Below are 19,930 nucleotides of genomic sequence, written 5' to 3' on the forward strand. Positions count from 1 at the left end.
AACAAAAATCCGCATCCGATGGAGACGGCCTACGGCCTGTTTGCAAATTTTTAGAATCCTCAAATTCTAAAAGGAAAAAAAGTTATGCTCAAATTTCAGTTTTTTTTGAATTTTTATTAAGTCTGGTCAAACTATGGTCAAACTACTTATTCAAGAAGTATTAGTGTTACTAAATAATTATTCAAGAATATTAGTGTTACTAAATAATTATTTTAGTTTTTTTGAATTTTGGTCAACTATGGTCAAACTGTGGTCAAACTGTGGTCAAACTACTTACTCAAGAAATATTAGTGTTACTAAATAATTATTGATTTTTAGAACAATAGTTTCAAACTCAAACAGTGAAATGTGTGACTTCGTGCTCAAGCTAAATTCCTGAGGGTTAATAGGATTGACATCTTACTATTGTCAGGAAAACAACAAGTGTAGACTTGGAAACGAGGGAGAATAGAACTCGGAAGTTAAGCGTGCTCAGGCTGGAGTAGTGAGAGGACGGGTGACCGTTCGGGAAGTTAGATGATTTGGAATGATGAGGGGTGATTAGAGATTAAAGGTTAAATTGAGCAGTGATGAGGGGTGATTAGAGATTAGAGGTTAAAATAATTCAGAAATTTGAAATTCAAAAAAAATTCAAATTTTTTTTTCAAAAAAATTCATAAAATTTCCTTTAGTACCGGTTGGTGTTACCAACCGGGACTAAAGGTGGACCTCTAGGCAACGGCCACGTGGAGGGCCTTTAGTCCCGGTTCCAGTTAGAACCGGGACTAAAGGGGGAGGCTTTAGTACCGACCCTTTAGTCCCGGTTCCAGAACCGGGACTAAAGGCCCCTTATGAACCGGGACTAAAGGCCCTTTTCTACTAGTGCTATGATGTTTCTTATCGATTTACCACTATAGTTTTGGGGTTATGCATTAGAGACAGCTGCATTCACGTTAAAAAGGGCACCATCTAAATCCGTTGAGACGACACCGTATGAACTGTGGTTTGGCAAGAAACCAAAGTTGTCGTTTCTTAAAGTTTGGGGTTGCGATGCTTATAAGGAAAAGTTTCATCCTGATAAGCTCAAACCCAATCGGAGAAATGCGACTTCATAGGATACCCAAAGGAGACAGTTGGGTACACCTTCTATCACAGATCCGAAGGCAAGACATTTGTTGCTAAGAATTGATCCTTTCTAGAGAAGGAGTTTCTCTCGAAAGAAGTGAGTGGGAGGAAGGTAGAACTTGATGAAGTAACTGTACCTGCTCCCTTATTGGAAAGTAGTTCATCACAGAAACCGGTTCCTCTGACACCTACACCAATTAGTGAGGAAGATAAATGATGTTGATCATGAAACTTCAGATCAAGTTACTACCGAACCTCGTAGGTCAACTAGAGTAAGATCCGCACCAGAGTGGTACGGTAATCCTGTTCTGGAGGTCATGTTGCTTGACCAAGGCAAACCTACGAACTATGAAGAAGCGATGGTGAGCCCAGATTCCGTGAAATGGCTTGAGGCCATAAAATCTGAGATGGGATCCGTGTATGAGCACAAAGTGTGGACTTTGGTTGACTTGCCCGATGATCGACAAGCCATAGAAAATAAATGGATCTTCTAGAGGAAGACAAACATTGATAGTAGTGTTACTCTCTACAAAGCTAGAATTTTCGCAAAAGGTTTTCGACAAGTTCAAGGTGTTGACTACGATGAGAGTTTCTCACTCGTATCTATGCTTAAGTCTGTCCGAATCATGTTAGCAATTTCCACATTTTATGAAATCTGGCAAATGGATAAACAAAATTGCATTCCTTAATGGATTTATTAAAGAAGAGTTGTATATGATGCAACCAGAAGGTTTTGTCGATCCTAAAGGTGCTGACAAAATGTGCAAGCTCCAGCGATCCATCTATGGACTGGTGCAAGCATCTCGGAGGTGGAATATACGCTTTGATGAGTTGATCAAAGCATATAGTTTTATACAGACTTGCGGTGAAGCCTGTATTTACAAGAAAGTGAGTGGGAGCACTACAGCCTTTCCGATAAGTATATGTGAGTGACATATTGTTGACCAGAAATAATGTAGAATTTTCTGGAAAGCATAAAGGAGTATTTGAAAGGTGTTTTTCAAAGAAAGACCTCGGTAAAGTTGCTTACATATTGAGCATCAAGATCTATAGAGATAGATCAAGACGCTTGATAAGTTTTTTCAATGAGTACATACCTTGACAAGATTTTGAAGTAGTTCAAAATGGAACAGTCAAAGAAAGAGTTCTTGCCTGTGTTACAAGGTTTGAAATTGAGTAAGACTCAAATCCCGACCACGGCAGAAGATAGAAAGAGAATGAAAGTCATTCCCTATGCCTCAGCCATAGGTTCTATAAAGTATGCGATGCTATGTACCAGATCTATTGTATACCCTACACTGTGTTTAGTAAGGGAGTACAATAGTGATCTAGGAGTAGATCACTGGACAGCGGTCAAAATTATCCTTAGTGGAATAAGGATATATTTCTCGATTATGGAGGTGACAAAAGGTTCGTCGTAAAGGGTTACATTGATTCAAATTTTGAGACTGATCCAGATGACTCTAAGCCTCAATCTGGATGTATATTGAGAGTGGGAGTAATTAGCTAGAGTAGCTCCGTGTAGAGCATTGTTGACATAGAAATTTACAAAATACATACGGATCTGAATGTGGCAGACCCGTTGACTAAACTTCTCTCACAAGCAAAACATGATCACACCTAAGTACTCTTTGGGTGTTAATCACATAGTGATGTGAACTAGATTATTGACTCTAGTAAACCCTTTGGGTGTTGGTCACATGACGATGTGAACTATGGGTGTTAATCACATGGTGATGTGAACTATTAATGTTAAATCACATGGCGATGTGATCTAGATTATTGACTCTAGTGCAAGTGGGAGACTGAAGGAAATATACCCTAGAGGCAATAATAAAGTTATTATTTATTTCCTTATTTCATGATAAATGTTTATTATTCATGCTAGAATTGTATTAACCAGAAACATAATACATGTGTGAATACATAGACAAACAGAGTGTCACTAGTATGCCTCTACTTGACTAGCTCGTTAATCAAAGATGGTTATGTTTCCTAGCCATAGACATGAGTTGTCATTTGATTAATGGGATCACATCATTAGGAGAATGATGTGATTGACTTGACCCATTCCGTTAGCTTAGCACTTGATCGTTTAGTATGTTGCTATTGCTTTCTTCATGACTTATCCATGTTCCTATGACTATGAGATTATGCAACTCCCGTTTACTGGAGGAACACTTTGTGTGCTACCAAACGTCACAACATAACTTGGTGATTATAAAGGTGCTCTACAGGTGTCTCCGAAGGTACTTGTTGGGTTGGCGTATTTCGAGATTAGGATTTGTCACTCTGATTGTCGGAGAGGTATCTCTGGGCCCTCTCGGTAATGCACATCACTTAAGCCTTGCAAGCATTGCAACTAATGAGTTAGTTGCGGGATGATGTATTACGGAACGAGTAAAGAGACTTGCCGGTAACGAGATTGAACTAGGTATTGAGATACCGACGATCGAATCTCGGGCAAGTAACATACCGATGACAAAGGGAACAACGTATGTTGTTATGCGGTCTGACCGATAAAGATCTTCGTAGAATATGTGGGAGCCAATATGAGCATCCAGGTTCCGCTATTGGTTATTGATCGGAGACGTGTCTCGGTCATGTCTACATAGTTCTCGAACCCATAGGGTCCGCACGCTTAACGTTTCGATGACAGTTATATTATGAGTTTATATGTTTTGATGTACCGAAGGTTGTTCAGAGTCCCGGATGTGATCACGGACATAACGAGGAGTCTCAAAATGGTAGAGACATGAACATTGATACATTGGAAGCCTATGTTTGGATATCGGAAGTGTTCCGGGTGAAATCGGGATTTTACCGGAGTACCAGAGGGGTTACCGGAACCCCCGGGGGTTAATGGGCCTTTGCGGAGAAGAGGAGAGGCGGCCAGGGCTGGGCCGCGCGCCCCTCCCCCCTAGTCCGAATAGGACAAGGAGAGGGGGGTGGCGCCCCCCTTCCTTCCTCTCTCCCTCCTCTTACCCCCCCCAGTCCTAATCCAACTAGGAAAGGGGGGGGGGGTCCTACTCCCGGTGGGAGTAGGACTCCTCCTGGCGCGCCCCTCTTGGCCGGCCGCACCTCCCCCCCTTGCTCCTTTATATACGGGGGCAGGGGGCACCCTAGAGACACAACAATTGATCGTTTGATCTTTTAGCCGCGTCCGGTGCCCCCCTCCACCATAGTCCACCTCGATAATACTGTAGCGGTGCTTAGGCGAAGCCCTGCATCGGTAGAACATCATCATCGTCACCACGTCGTCATGCTGACGAAACTCTCCCTCAACACTCTGCTGCATCGGAGTTCGAGGGACGTCATCAGGCTGAACGTGTGCTGAACTCGGAGGTGCCGTGCGTTCGGTACTTGATTGGTCGGATCGTGAAGACGTAGGACTACATCAACCGCGTTGTGCTAATGCTTCCGCTTTCGGTCTACGAGGGTACGTAGACAACACTCTCCCCTCTCGTTGCTATGCATCACCATGATCTTGCGTGTGCGTAGGATTTTTTTGGAATTACTACGTTCCCCAACATCTAGATATCCAATGACACCTTGGGCAAATAGTTGAGATCTCTGAGAGGAAGACTGGAACTCGCAGGCGTCTAGATCGAGGAGGCCGTCATGAAGCAGATTGGCAGATTGGTTCGTCTTCTTCTCTACAGCCGGCTGGTGGTGAAGCCAGTAGCCCCCACACCACCAGCCGGCTGCAGAGAAGAAGACGAACCAGATCGCCACTGTCGTCACTGTCGCCGGATCTGGCGGAGATTAGTCGCAAAAAGACCTGCGCCGCCGCCTCCCATGGACAACAGCCAATCAGGCCGAAACTCATAGCGGTCGCCGCAACCCCCTGGTCCAGATCGGGCCAATGGCGGGCCTGCTGCTGCCACCGCCTGCCATGGCAGCAACGCCTTGGATGGCGCCGCACAGGACTGGCCTCGCTTGATCCATCCACCCCCATCGCCGCCACCACAGCGTCTTCTCCTCCACATCCTCCATCTTCACGTGTCCGCCACTCTGCATCTCCGCCCAGATGCGTCGTTGCTACGTGCCTTCTCCGCCCTCCGCCTTCAGGAGATGAGCGCCGCCACCTACGATGGCAGCGGCCAGGGACACTAGTAAAAAACGGGCCTTTAGTCCCGGTTCTGGAACCGGGACTAAAGGGTCGGGACTAAAGCCCAAAACTTTTAGTCCCGGTTCGTTTATGAACGGGACTAAAGGGGCTCCACGTGGCTGTTGTCTGGAGCTCCACCTTTAGTCCCGGTTGGTGTTACCAACCGGGACTAAAGGAATTTTTTTGTTGGAAAAAAATTGAATTTTTTAATTTTTTCCTGATTTTCAAATTTCTGAAATATTTGACAATTTAATCTCTAATCACCCCTCATCACTGCTGAATTTAATCTCTGATCTCTAATCACCCCTCATCATTCCAAATCGTCTAACTTCCCGGCCGGTCACCCATCCTCTCACTACTCCAGCCTGAGCATGCTTAACTTCCGAGTTCTATTCTCCCTCGTTTCCCAGTCTGCACTTGTTGTTTTCCTGACAATAGTAACCTGTCAATCCTATTAACCCTTAGGAGTTGAACTTGAGCATGAAGTCACACGTTTCACCGTTTGAGTTCGAAACTATTATTCTTAAAACCAACAATTATTTAGTAACGCTATTATTTCTTGAATAAGTAGTTTGACCACAGTTTGACCAGAAATTCAAATAAAACATAAATTTGAGGATAACTTTTTTTTCCATTCAAAATTTGAGGGTTCTAAAAATTTGCAAAACGGCCTATGGCGATCGAAATCGGATCCGGAATTTTGTGCTGAACATTTTGATATATTATACGTTTTTTTCGACATTGTATGCAAAAGTTATGACCGTTTTACTTTTTGATAACACTTTTTGCAAAACATGTCCAAATTTATGTTTATAATTTTCCTAACTAGTAGATGTAGTAACATAACTACATCTCAAAGGATTTTAATTTTTAAAGTTTTTACCATTTTCTTTTGTTTTTTCAAAACTGAAATGGCGATACACGGGGGGGGGGGGGGGGGGGGGGGGGGTTGAACCCCTTTAGTCCGGGATGTTGTCCATCCAATCCTACCGTCGACTACATCTGCTAGCACCGTCCCAGCCAGAGTCACAAATTTAAATGACTAAAACAACTATATAAGCAAAGAAGTATTGTTTTAATTAAAATCATAATTTAAATTATTCTAAAAATAACCAAATAAATCTTACTGTGACAACAATCTGACATGTGATTAGGAGCGAAAAGAATTAAATTAAAACCTATTTTTAAACTCAAATTATTCACAATCTAGGGTTTGAAGAAAATTTGAACAAATTCATATTTAAATCATTCAAATTTGAAAATTAATGGCACAAACAGAAACTAGACAAAATTTTGAATCTAACGCAAAAAGAATCACTCAAAACCATCAAATATCCTAAAAGATATAAGCAATTTGAAACATAAACTAAAAACAGAAAACAAATGAAAAAACAACAAATTTCAGAACCCCTTTAGTCCCGGTTTGAGACACGAACCGGGACTAAAGGGCATCGCACCCTTTAGTCCCAGTTGGTGTCACTAGTAGAAAAAGGGTCAAATGTTCAGCTCATTAGTCCCGGTTTGTATTTGAGCCGGCACTAATGTGACCATTAGTGACGGTTCTGACGGCTATGCTTAGTGCTGGTTCGTATTGAATGTTTAGTACTGATTCGTGCCACGAACCGGTACTAAAGGGGTGGTGCCAGGCTGGCGTCAGGCCGGGGCCCCACGGGCCCCTTTAGTGCGGGTTTGTGACACAAACCGGTACTGAAGGTCTAACCTATAGTACCGGTTTGTGTCACAAACCAGCACTAAAGGAGTCTTAACCTATAGTCCCGGTTGGAGACACAAACCGGCACTATAGGGCAATTTTCAAACTCTACCCCCTGTGTATCGCCATTTCAGTTTTGAAAAAAAAACAAAAGAAAATGATAAAAACTTCAAAAATGAAAATCCTTCGAGATGTAGTTATGTTACTAGATCTACTAGTTAGGGAAATTTAAAAACTTAAATTTGGACATGTTTTGCAAAAAAGTGTGATGAAAAAGTAAAACGACCATATCTTTTGCATACGATGTCAAAAAAAACATATAAATATCAAAATGTTCAGAACAAAAATCTGCATCCGATTTTGACCGCCATAGGCCTGTTTGCAAATTTTTAGAATCCTAAAATTCCAAAAGGAAAAAAAGATATGCTCAAATTTTAGTTTTTCTAAATTTTGGTCAAACTGTGGTCAAACTACTTATTCAAGAAATATTAATGTTACTAAATAATTATTCAAGAATATTAGTGTTACTAAATAATTATTTCAGTTTTTTCAATTTTGGTCAAATCTGGTCAAACTACTTATTCAAGTAATAATAGTTTCAAACTCAAACGGGGAAACGTGTGACCTAATGCTCAAGCTAAACAATTGAGGGTTAATAGGATTGACAGCTTACTATTGTAGGAAAACAACAAGTGCAGACTTGAAAACTATGGGGAATAGAACTCCGAAGTTAAGCGTGCTCAGGCTGAAGTAGTGAGAGGATGGGTGACCGGCCGGGAAGTTAGATGAATTGGAATGAGTGATCAACACTTGAGCAGTTAAGAGGGGTGATTAGAGACTAAATCGTCAAATAATTCAAAAAATTGAAAATAAAAAACATTTTTTTCAAAAAATTCAAAAAAATTCAAAAAAAAACCTTTAGTACTAAAGGTCCACCATACGGCGGCGCGGGCTCGCGCCACGTGGTGGGCCTTTAGTGGCGGTTCGTGCGGAACCGGGACTAAAGGGGGGACCTTTAGTCCCCATCCTTTAGTGTCGGTTGCAGAACCGGCACTAAAGGCCTTTACGGACCGGTGCTATAGTCCGGTTCTGCACTAGTGTGTCTCAAACCGGGACTAAAGGTCTAATCTTCAGTCCCGGTTTGAGACATGAATTGGGACTAAAGGGTATCGCACCCTTTAGTCACGGTTCGTGTGTCAAACCGGGACTAAAGGTCCCATTTGAACTGGGACTAATGCCTTCCCGACGCTCTAGCCGCTTGAACCGGGACTAATGCTCACATTAGTCCCGGTTCATAATGCAACCGGGACTAAAGAGTGCATTGAGTTTGGACCAAAGCCCTGTTTTCTACTAGTGAGAATCGGCCAGGGGACGCGCTGGCTGAGGACGGGGGCCTCCGGTGCCACCCGAGCGAGGGCGACACGTCTAGATATGTCTAGCACCATCCATAAGTCATTATCAATGGCAAAGCACAAGCTTGCTAATGCAATGAAATTGTCTCATGACTCTGTGGCGTTGTGTGATGCAGAGCCCCGAGGTAAGTTCTCCTTTAACAAAGAAAAAATGTCACGTGCTTATTATTTTGCTGGCCCTCAACAAGCCTCAGAGAGGCCAGACCTGAATTTGGTGATTTTCGAGTGTTGTGAGTATCGCTGGGTATTGTACAAGTTAAGAACTTCGCAACTAGATGAAAGGTGATCTTCACCGTACCAATTACAGGTTGTACAGTGTTACATATATGGACGCTAGGTAGTACAACATATACATGCGCTAGAGGTGGAGATTGTGCGTAACAGACGCACGACTCCCATGAGGCGTGTGCGACCCGATCGGCCCAGCCGAGTGACTCGTTCACGTACGTCCTGGAGGCGTCTTCCAACACACTTTATATATAAATTCTAAAGTTAAGGAAGCTAGCAGCATAATACTTCAGCAAGTATAATGATTAGGTATCAAGTTTGAACCAGAATATTGAAAACACTCAAAAATCTCTGGGTTGATCGCGTCGCTTCGTGTTCATCCCACAGCTTATCCTTATCACTAGAAACCTGCCCCATCCACTTGTTATTCCTCGAGTTTGTTCTCCTTGGACAGAGTTTTCTCACCAAACAACCCTCTCTGGCCACCGTGCTGCAGTCTCTGCCCGTTGCTGCAAGATGGGGGGACTACACAAAGGCGACCAGAGGCGCGATGCTGCAGGAGAACCTCCGGGCACCGCTTCGCGGGACTCTAACGCCACCCCTGCCACACATTTCATTGTACCGTGCTGCAACCCACTTCATCGCAGCAGCCGTGGTTTGATGCAGGCTAGAGGTGAGCCAAAAATCGCCGAGGTTGCAGCATCGTTGATGTTGCAACCCACCTGATTATGGTGGCTGCCTTTGCTGCAGGATGGAGGCGAGCCAACACTGACTATCCCCGCACCTCTCGTCCAGGATCAGTCGTTCACAAGTTCAGTACTACACGCTGTCAAATGAGACAATCAAACCAAGGAGCAAAGTAACCTGGACAGCAATAAACCTGATGATAAATGCTCGGATTTCAAGGAACAAGTTTACCTGAATCAAACCATGCTGTCGTTTACAAGGTCAGTAGTGTCCATAATACAACCACAAACCAAGGATCAGAGTAGTCTCTTCTCTTGGACACCACATTTTGGAATAAGGCTTACTTGAATCAAATTATACTAACATTTCTGAATTTTTGACTAGACAAATTGTAGTATAATATCATGAACTAGGATAATATCATTTCCTCTAACAGCATCCATGAGATCAGTTATTTTTGTGGCGTGCAGATAATTTCGCTGCTATAACTGAAAACATATCAAACTCTTAAGTTTTACAGCCAATTTGGTCGTTTAGGTTCATGACTTTTTCGGCTAACCATCTAAGCAGAGAGGATTATGATACTGTTAAGCATTGCAATGTCTTTCTACCGACTCATCAGAGCCGAATGTGCAAATCTAAAAGAGCTTTGTTGTCATTGGGGTTGATCTATCTGTAATGGGTGTTTGTCCTGCTGCTGCAGTCCATAACATTTTGGAGTCTGGAGAAATACTCACACTTGGATAGATGGAATTATGTTGTTTGATTCTCTTGACAGTTTGGATAACTAAGCTCCAGGAAAAACACAAATAAAGAACAATCGATCTGAACAAAGCGAGCTCATTACATTCTTTTGATTCCCTAATGATAGCCGCCGCCTAGCTAAGCATGTGGTTACAGCAAGTTTATAAAATTACAGAGAGTTTAACACCAAGTTTATTTTAAACAAAGGATAACAAAAAGGAGCTTCCATGGAAATAAAATCAAAGGAGAATCTCTGAAAACGTGATGTTTAAAACTAATCTCCTGATGAGCTCGGGCTTAAGCAGAACTACCGAGGGTACCTTGAAGATGAAGCGAACTCCTCTTCCATACTATACTGCCTGGACAATACCTCGCTCCTACTTCCATCAGCACTCGGGGGACAATTTCTTGCATTACCGCCCTCATGTCCCCTGGATGCTTGAGTGCCTTCGAGTTTGATCTCCACTTGCTTCATGGACGGACGATCCTCTCCTCTTAATGTTACACATATTACGGCAAGTGCTGCGACTTCTACCATTTCTCTGCCTCCCTCTTCCATAACTTGCGGATCTAGTATCTCTGACAAATTGCCTTGTGTGAATAAGGTAGAAAAATGTGTGACAAGGCCTTCATCTTCGGAAGAAATGTACGAAAATGGTTTCTTTCTAGTCAACAACTCCAGAAGCAGGACACCAAAGCTGTACACATCACTTTTTTCCGTGAGACGCCCGGTATAGAAATACATGGGGTCCAAATATCCTCTTGTACCTTGCACTCTTGTTGTGATCCCTGATCTATCCACTGGAACATATCTTGAAGCTCCAAAGTCTGCGACTTTTGCTGTTAGAGTATCATCCAAAAGTATGTTAACAGACTTGATATCTCTGTGGATGATGGGCACTGAATCTGTTGAGTGAAGATGAGCTAAAGATCTGGCAGTCTCAGTTGCTATCCGTAGCCTATCATTCTTTCTGCAATATCAGCTCTTTGTGATACCAATTGTTGCAACAATTGTCCTCGGTTTTTTTCAAAGAACTTCTGTTTCAACATCTGTGCTCTTCGATGTTGGAATTTCTTATGTGTGAAGGATCCAGCGAGAACAAATAGTATGATGCCTGTGCCAACAGCAACTCCTATGCCGAGGTATATACCTGCAAAGATGTAAATAGTACTATTCATTTGTCAATCATGAGCATAGAATTATACACTTGATCTACACTACTCAGCAGCAGCACTAATCAACAAAGTTCACTCAAGTAATTTCTGGCTTCGTGAGTTCATATCACAAGAAGAAAATTGTTTTCAGAAAGTTTAGGTTTTAAGAGAAATAATTTTAAATGTAAGAGTTCAAGTTGGACCAAGAAACATACATCAAGTTATCTTATTATTAATTACGAGTAACAAGGAAGCATTATCATGGGAAGAAGCAAATTAAGTCGGTTAGTATCTACCCTAGAATGCCAATATGTATTGCTTGAAACAAATACCAAGTGAAATAGTACTTGTCTTTGATGTGTTATTAAACAGAAGGAGAAAAGTTGCAGCGTTTGCTCACACCTGTAGATGTGAGCAAAAATGAAATACACTAGGTTAAAAACTATAGAGGAACAAGGAAATTAATAGTGTAAACACATATATTAGAATTGCAGATAGATTTTGTAACCTTTGCATCCGTCGGCGAGGTAGGGGTTGCTGCCCAGCTTGTTGGAGCCATCCATGCACTGGCATAAATAGCCTCTGCTCCCTCGTTTGCAGTAGCTGTTCTTACTCTTGCAGAGCTTGATGGCTACCTCTGCTGGACAGCCCTTATTCCCCTTGATCTCAGCTGGTCGCGGTAAGCCCTGCATGACCTCCCACTGCAGAACTTGGGGAACCTGCACCTTGGCTATTTCAGATTCATCCCGCCCCGCCATCTCCCTGGACAACCGTCGCTGATCGAACCATCCCTCCTCTGCGATTAGCATGTATGGGGGCTGTGATGTCGTGTCCTGGTCACTGTTCTCGTTGATCTTTTGATAGTTCCACACCGTGGGCAAGCCTTTGGAGGACATGGAGATGTGCGCCTGGCAGCAGCCCATGCCGTAGCAGTTTCTGCCTCTACGCTGCAGTGTCGTTTCGATATAGGTGTCACTGACATTGAAGGGGCAGAAGGAGGCACAACCGCTGATGAAATCCTCGGTGCCATCCCATTTCAGCGTTGCCTGAAGGTTGCAGCCTGATAGAATGAACTCGTTGCCGGTCGATAGTGAGTAGGGCGCCTCCGAGTAGTTGCCAAACATAAAAAAACCACTTGAGGAGCTGGGGTCGATAGGCATGATGGCGTTGGTGCGGAGGATGTGCACCGTGCTGTTCCGGAGGGAGATCTCCGTGACGTGGAAGGAGTCATCCAAGCCGTCGACGAGGTAACGGAGGACGAGGAGTGGCTTTGCTGGTTGTTGGCTTGTATTACAGATGAGGTTGAACCCTGGCCAGTAGCAATCGGCAGAGCCAATGCCGAAGGGGTACGGCACGTCTACATCCCCGCAGGACGTGCTGCAGTTATCTATTTGAGAAAGTAGCTACATCATTAATTATTCATTGATTTCAATTTCTGATGGATTTAGGGTGCCTCTTCTGACAGCACATGCCGAGAGGTTTTATTAAGCTCTAAAGGGATCATGATACATATTGAATTTCCCTTGTCTATTTTTTTCTCTCACTCATTTGTTTTTTTCATTATTGGTAATGTCCCAAATGGAGCATTGCTGAAGACCCAGTGGAGTTCGTTTGTCATTTTAGGTTTTTCAACTTAATGATCCTAATTGTACTTATATGATGTGAAATGTCTACGTGGTTTATCAGACGGATATGTTAAGCATCATTGTTGCTATTTTTTTTCGAAAAGGGGGATCTCCCCGGCCTCTGCATCAGAACGATGCATACGGCCATCTTATTAACCAAATAACAAAAAGTGCCAACAAGGTTCCACGGTCTCCAGCCAAACAAAAGGCAAAGGATAAATGCAAAAGTTTGGCAGAAGTTTATCTGCAAAATGAATTTCACAGTTTGGCCGACAAAGGTTTTTATGGTAAATTGGTTTGTCATAAAGAAGGAGGTGTTGAAATCATTTGCGCTCATTTTTAAGTTGGGCAAGAACATTTCAATATTCCTCTTTGGTCTCCGATGCGAACCTTCACTTTTAATGTTCTGGGGTGAATTCTAGATTGATATTTCTGTAACAAAACGGCGCTGTTTAAGAGTAGATTTGCAAATTGGAGTGAATAGTGCTAATTCCTTGATGATTTATGCTCTTGTTTTAGTGAACCTATGGTTTCTTCGACTTGCTAACTAAATCCTTAATGTCGCATTGATGTAACATTTTTTGTGTGCAATCTATTTTGTTAAGAGAAAAGTATACTTTTCATCCCTCAATTCTTGGAGGAGTCTAGATTTGGTCCCTCAACTCCGAAACCGGACAACTTGCATCCTTAACTTCCGAAACAGGACAAGCGTCATCCTTGGTCACAGTTTTGACCGGTTTTGGTGCTGTCCCATCCCGGTTTTGACTGTGCCAACTCAAATTCGCATATTTTTCCCAAGTCCGCGTAATGTTTTCAAAGTCGGGTACTTATTTCAAATACGTGAACTTTTTGAAATTTTCTGTACTTTTTTCAAATCCGTGTACTTTTTCCAAGTTCACATACTTATTCAAATATGCGTACTTTTTTCAAAATTTCATGTATTTTTTCTTTCAAATTCATGTACTTTTTAAAATTGACGTACTTTTTCATATTCGCGTACATTTTTTTGGAAAGAGTTCATGAATTTGAAAAATTCATGCGAACTCGAAAAAAGTACGTGGATTTGTTTTTTTGTACACAAAAATAAGCAGATTTGAAAAAAATATGCAAATGTTTAAAAAATCATGGATTTGAAAAAAGTACGCAAATTACAAAATTGTTCACTGATTTGAAAAAAGTATGTTTACTTTTTGAAAAAAAATATGCGACCTTGGAAAAACTACGCGGATTTGAAAAGTGCATGTGAATTTCAAAAAGTTCATGGATATAAAATATTTACACGAATTTGAGTATGCGCTGGTCAAAACTGGGGTTAGTCAGCACCAAAACCGGTCAAAACCGAGACCAGGGACGAACCTTGTCCGGTTTCGGTAGTTGGGGGTGCAAGTTGTCCGGTTTTGGAGTTGAGGGACTAAATCTAGACTTCACCAAAAGTTAAGGGACGAAAAATATACTTTTCTCTATTTGTTAATGGTCCTGCATTTGTTTTCTAAGATAATGGCACTAAATAGCCAATTACAAACTCGGTAGTTCGCTAGTTGCTGATCATTTAACTGCACAGTTAATCGAATGTATCTGGTGTTAAAAGCTTTTTGACTTGTTGAGGGATGAATACGGTCTGTTCTTTCATCCCTTATTTGACTTCATCTCGATAGTAAAAATAACGAGGTCGCTGCCATATTGCTTACCTGAGATGGAGTTGAGGCAGCCACCGGGAAGGCCGGGGTCGCCATGGGTTCCTGGTGGACACCGGCAATCATGTGATCCATCCAAATTGGTACAATCACCATAACACTTAGCGTACCATTCATCGCTGCACTCGTCGATATCTACACATAGCCGAACCAACACATGCTAGCATTAATCAAAGAGAAACCACCAAAATTTATTGCTCGTCTCAAATCAGGAAAAGAAAGTATTGTCAAAGACTGACCTTTGCATCCATCGGCGATGTAGGGATTCCCTTTGTAGCCCTCTTTGCAATAGCATGTGTAGCCTCTCTTGCCCTTTGTGCACTCGCTGTGCTTGCTCTTGCAGACGTCGGAGCATTTTGCGTCATGGCCAATGACCTCCCAATCCAACAGCAAAGGAACTTGCATTGCATCTGCTGACGAGGGGGCGTCTGTTCGTAAAAGCTCGCGGAAAACCGTTGTACGGCTGAACCAATAATAACCAGTGACAAAGACATGCACCCGCCACTGCTGGTCCGTGCTGCGGTTCCAGCCGAACCAGTTGAGCTGCACGTTGTAGGACATGCTGTTGGCAAGCCATCCTGCGACCTCCGTGGGGTCGAAGACAATGTCCGACTGGCAGCAGCCACTGCCAGAGCATTGCATGCCATCTTCGAGTGTGGATCGCGCCTGGGAGAGTCCGTCACCGTTTTTGCAAACAGAAGAACAACTGCTCATGGTCACATTGCCGTTCCTGAGCGTTGCCTGGACGTTGCAGCCCACAAGGATGAGCTGGTTGGATGAAATCATGAAGGGCCCATTGGTCATAAGACCGCCTCCGAGCATGCCTTCACCATTGCCGTCGACTTCTACGTCGCCCGTGCGTGTGACATACAAAAATGTCGACCGATTACTAATGGAGAGGTCTTGGACTTGGAGCGTGCCGTCGCCAAGCAGCAACCGCGGCGGGTTGCTTGTGCCGTCACAGGTGAGGTTGAACCCGGGCCAGTAGCACCTGGCGGGGCCCATGCCGAACGGGTACGGCACGCTCATGTTGCCACAGGTGATGTCGCAGTCAGGCATTCCTTGCGCCTCCTCCGGAGAAACTTCTGCTCCAGCGAGGAGCGGCGACGTCAGCACGGCAACCGCTGTGTGGCCGCCATCACCACCCCCAGGATGGTTGTTATGTGCGCCATTGAGTGGTTGAGCATATGTGCCTAGCTAGCTAGCTCCTGAACCATGCATCGCTCTCCAGCCGGGCCGGCTTATAAAGATGGCGTGCACTTTGGCGGCCCAGCTATCAAGAGTTAAAAGTAAATTTTCGACAAGTGAGAACCAAGGGCATTTCCAAGGGGCGTCAAATGTCCTCTCCATCTGTCGAAAACGTGTACCATGGTACCCAAGGGGCAAGCCTAGCTGTCCACATATTCTATCGAACAGGCTGTGTGCCCCGTGGAGTGTGAAACGTGACCGGGATGAGTTGTGGTGATGGTCGAGAGGGAGGCGTCCATCACCACCACATGCTCATGATGCTCTCGTCCGCCGGACCGCCGCCCCCGCCTACCAGCTCTAGGGGAGTCCTGGTGTGCACCCATAATCCAGGACACCGTCACCATGGCCATTTGATTATTTTTGTGTCCAAACAAGGGCCCAACTTAACATCAATAAATTGGTAAAAGTAGTAGAGTACAGAAGCTAGCTGGAATATAATGATACATTTTGACCCAACATCTGACATGTGAGTAGGCCGTACATGTGGCGTGATGCTCGCTCTGAATTTTTCGACTGCCAGGATTCCAAGAGAACATTTGAGCAGGCAGAACACGTAGCATGGTACTCACTCTGAATTTTGCAGGAGTGCCGAGATTCCAACATGTGAGCAGGCAGGAGCAGGACAGGCGTGAATCCCGTTCTCGGTAAATAAACAAACCTATCAAAGAAACCTTGCCGGCAGACTTGGGCTCTGAGTCCTAGGCTGACCATAGTGGTGGTATCTTAGTCGGTATCATACACTCGGGACTAGCAAACACACTGATGTGGCAGATAATTAAAGAAGAGAGAGAGAGAGAGAGTTAGAGTAACATATATAGATACCATGCTAGGGTTACAAGAGATGCATGCTAGTAGAACCTTAAATGACAGGCATTTAGATCTGAGAGAGATTTCCCGAAGTGGAACATGGTTTCTAGGGTTCTGTAAACCGAGCAATGCTCTCTGCTGCACCCTCTCGAATGCAGTGTACGAATCCAAGTAATCCTTACAGTACGTCCTAGATATGGAAGCAGCAGCATGAGTCATGCATGCATACCAGTAGAACCTTATAAATGGGAGACCTTCAGATCTGGGAGTGATTACCCAAAGTGGAACAGCAAGCAGTTTGCAATGTTCGTTTCTGAATCATGGAATGAGTAATAGCAGTCTTTAAAGCCTATTACTGTTTGTTTGCATCTTCTTGATTGTGTTTGCTTTGCCAAGAAAGTACTTGGAGCTCGTTGGACATGCTTCTTTGGGTTGAACTCATTGACCGTGAGCTCTATAAATAGGTCAAACTGCTTCTTTGTGTGTGCTTCAAACTGCTAGTTCTCTGTATGCCGCGTGTGCGTGCTTCATACATATCGCATTCCATTGTTAACAAACACCATGATTCTGCTTGCAGCACCCACCCACGTCCTTTATTTTTCTAATCAATCTACTGTCTCTATACATGCTTTCATCCATCCCTGTATCTTTGCATGATTAAATTCTTTCTGCTTGCTCAAAACATGTTCAACTGCATATGCTTCATTTCCACCTTTTTACCTGACGAGCACTTTCTCCATCTCTCCCAGGTCTGCTGTTGTTGCTGCCTTGTGCTCAACATTTAATGTGTAACTGCTGCCAGTGTCGTGAAAATGGAGATACATGTCTAACTGCATGTCTAGCTCCCTCTTTTGTGCTGCTGTAGAAGTACCTTGCTCTGTTCCATGGCCATCATATTTCTTTCATAAAATGCTCTAGTGAACAGGATTCATACATAAGTTGGCTACTTTTCCTCAAGTTATTTGTGCATTTATAAACCTATTTGAACTTTTCTATTACTGCTGGATCATGTTAATCCTTGTAGAGCATTTTTGTTTGTTCTGAACCTGTTTGTTATGTCAGTTTTCATGTGACAACCTTGATGTGCTAGTTTATTTTATTGCAAAGCTTGCCGTGCTAGGTCCAGAGCATAAGGTGCCCTGCTTGGCTCGTGCTGAATCTAGTTAGGTAGAGGAATCCTTGCTAATTCTGGCAAGTTTTTTGCTTTAACATCCGAGTTAAAGAAAACTGGAATTGATCTTACAAGTGGCTCAAAACGTGAGACTGCCTTGATTCCATTTTAAGGTTGTCACTAACCTGGTAGTTTTATTTGGTGATGCAGTTTGTAAGTTAAAATGATGTCCATGGTTCAGGCCATGTGTGATTTCTCTTGACATAGGTGCTCCTCCCATGCTATGTCTCTCTGTTGAATAGATAGGTTCAATTTTCCTTTGTTATATTTCTAGTTTAAGCATAAGCAGGTTCTAGTAAGTGTCTATGCATGTGGCTCATGAGTCAGAATATCTAATCTAATTAGGGACTGTAGACCTGCTGTGTCATGTGCAAACTTGCTTGCATTCAGTTCAGAAATCTCTGAATTCTTTGATGTTTGCTTTCACTCAATGATTATGGTAGTCAAATTAGATGCCTCCTCTGCTGCAATTCACTCGTCTCCCTGTCATGGTTTGTCTTGAATTTTGGTAGTGTGACAAACACATTAGTAAATTCTAGTTTTTGGGTGCTAATTCTAGTTACTTTATATGAAGCAAAAGTTATCTTGCAGCCATCTAATGTGCAATTCTAATAATATTTCATATCCTATTTTTTAGTTTTATATGTCATTCGTGCATTCATTCCTTTCTTATGTACCAGCTCCCTAATCATGTTTTTTGTTTTTTGGGTTGCTATCTTAGGTGAGTGTCCTATATGGGGAAGCAAAGCAGCAGCATGCTGCTCCTTTGGAAGGTCGGCTCCTGGACCATTTGTGCTCTGCTTGATACCTGCTCTTTGTATTGTTGCTGCATTGATGCTGAGATGTAAGTGAGATGGATGCATTTTTCTTGGAATTTGGTTGTGACAGGCAAGACTTACTGTATGTGAGGCTTGTGAGCTCGCTTTAGTGTTCTTTCCTGTAATATTGTAAGCGAGATGGATGCATTTTTTGGTGCCTGTAGTGTTCTTTCCTGTACTCATGTAATACTGTAAGGGAGATGCATGTCTAAGAGAGAATTATAGAGTGTTTGCTATTCAAATGTGTAAACTGGAAATCAGTGAATAAAAAGACCAAATGTTCTATTGGACCAAATAATATATGGGCTCTAAAAAGGCTATGGCCGAAATAATAGTGGACTAGAACATTGTTTATTTCTGGAAAACATGAACAAACAGGCTTAATGAAATGGTTTGCAAAAGGGCCATGGCCTAGAAAATTAAAAGGCTGAATTGTTGGGCTTGGCCCATGAAGCTGACAAAAAATTCATAGGAAAAAAATATATAAATGGGCTGAAGTAATGGGCTAGGCCCATGTAGAATACCGAATTGGACCGGGCTGAATCTTGTGCCACATCAGCTTGCCACGCTGGATACCTACGTGGCCTGGGGAGGTTGCTAGTGACCAAAAATTTGGTCAAAGAACCAACGACCTTTTACATATCACAAAGAAGGTCACTAATTTCAGTTTATGACTGCTAACTTTTGACCTTCTGTTTTTGGTCACAAAAAGGTCGCAAATAAAAAACTATGACCTTTTAGGGACCAATAGTGAGGGTCACAAGTTGACATATTTTTCGTAGTGGGTGAACACCGGCTCGAGCCCGAGTGAGGGGTCAAGACGGCAACTCCGGGACGAGGCCCGAGGAGGCGTCCGGTGAGACAACCGGCGAGGCGGCCACCGAGGCACCCAAGCCGGCCGGGGAGAGGGCGTCGCCCGAGGCGCTTGAGGTAGCGGGGCCGGCCGAGTGGCGGGAGAAAGCGCCGGCGGCGAAGCCGGCAGAGACGGCGACAAAGGTGTGGGGGCGCGAGGCGCAACTCGTCCCACGACGCAAGGACCGCCAAAGCCTGGAGGCGGTCCGAGAGACGAATAGGGCTGTCCACCTGACGGGGTCGCCGAAGGGCCGCCGGTGGCCGGCGACGACGGGGCGACGAGAGGTACCTGGTGCTGAAACGGAAACACTTTCTCATCAAAGTAAACGTGTCAGGAGGTGAATACACGATGTGAGACAGGATGGTAGCAGTGGTAGCCTTTGGTGTTAGGTGGGTAGCCGAGAAAGATGCAGGCGACGGAGCGGGTGCAAGCTTATGAGGTGCAGTGGCGGCGATGCTAGGGTAGCAGAGACAGCCGAAGATGCGAAGCTCCTCATAAGAGGGCGGTGCACCGAAGAGGAGGTGATGAGGTGCAAAGTTCCCGCGAGTGCGACAGGGGCGGA

At 43.7% G+C, this 19,930-nt stretch overlaps 1 protein-coding gene across 1 annotated transcript; it reads right to left on the reverse strand.

The window, feature by feature from the left end:
- Nucleotides 1-10,036: 10,036 nt before the first annotated feature.
- On the reverse strand, nt 10,037-15,657 carry LOC125547382 (wall-associated receptor kinase 3-like). The gene is made up of 5 exons (XM_048711270.1): nt 14,711-15,657; nt 14,466-14,606; nt 11,661-12,539; nt 11,034-11,148; nt 10,037-10,968 (listed from the first exon to the last, which is right to left on the reverse strand). Exons 1-5 carry the CDS (start codon nt 15,528-15,530, stop codon nt 10,305-10,307), a joined length of 2,619 nt encoding a protein of 872 aa, XP_048567227.1. The 5' UTR covers nt 15,531-15,657; the 3' UTR covers nt 10,037-10,304.
- Between the last annotated feature and the right edge of the window lie 4,273 nt (nt 15,658-19,930).

Source organism: Triticum urartu, chromosome 3, assembly GCF_003073215.2.
Source record: "Triticum urartu cultivar G1812 chromosome 3, Tu2.1, whole genome shotgun sequence".
NCBI classification, from domain to species: domain Eukaryota; kingdom Viridiplantae; phylum Streptophyta; class Magnoliopsida; order Poales; family Poaceae; genus Triticum; species Triticum urartu.

Bases quoted from the DNA above. Each gene is read 5' to 3' on its own strand.
- LOC125547382 (XM_048711270.1), bottom strand. From the start codon at position 15,530: ATGCCTGACTGCGACATCACCTGTGGCAACATGAGCGTGCCGTACCCG. The intron at 14,607-14,710 runs GTCAGTCTTTGA...GGCTATGTGTAG, and splicing joins CATCGCCGATGGATGCAAAG to ATATCGACGAGTGCAGCGAT. The intron at 11,149-11,660 runs GTTACAAAATCT...ACATCTTTGCAG, and splicing joins CCTCGCCGACGGATGCAAAG to GTATATACCTCGGCATAGGA.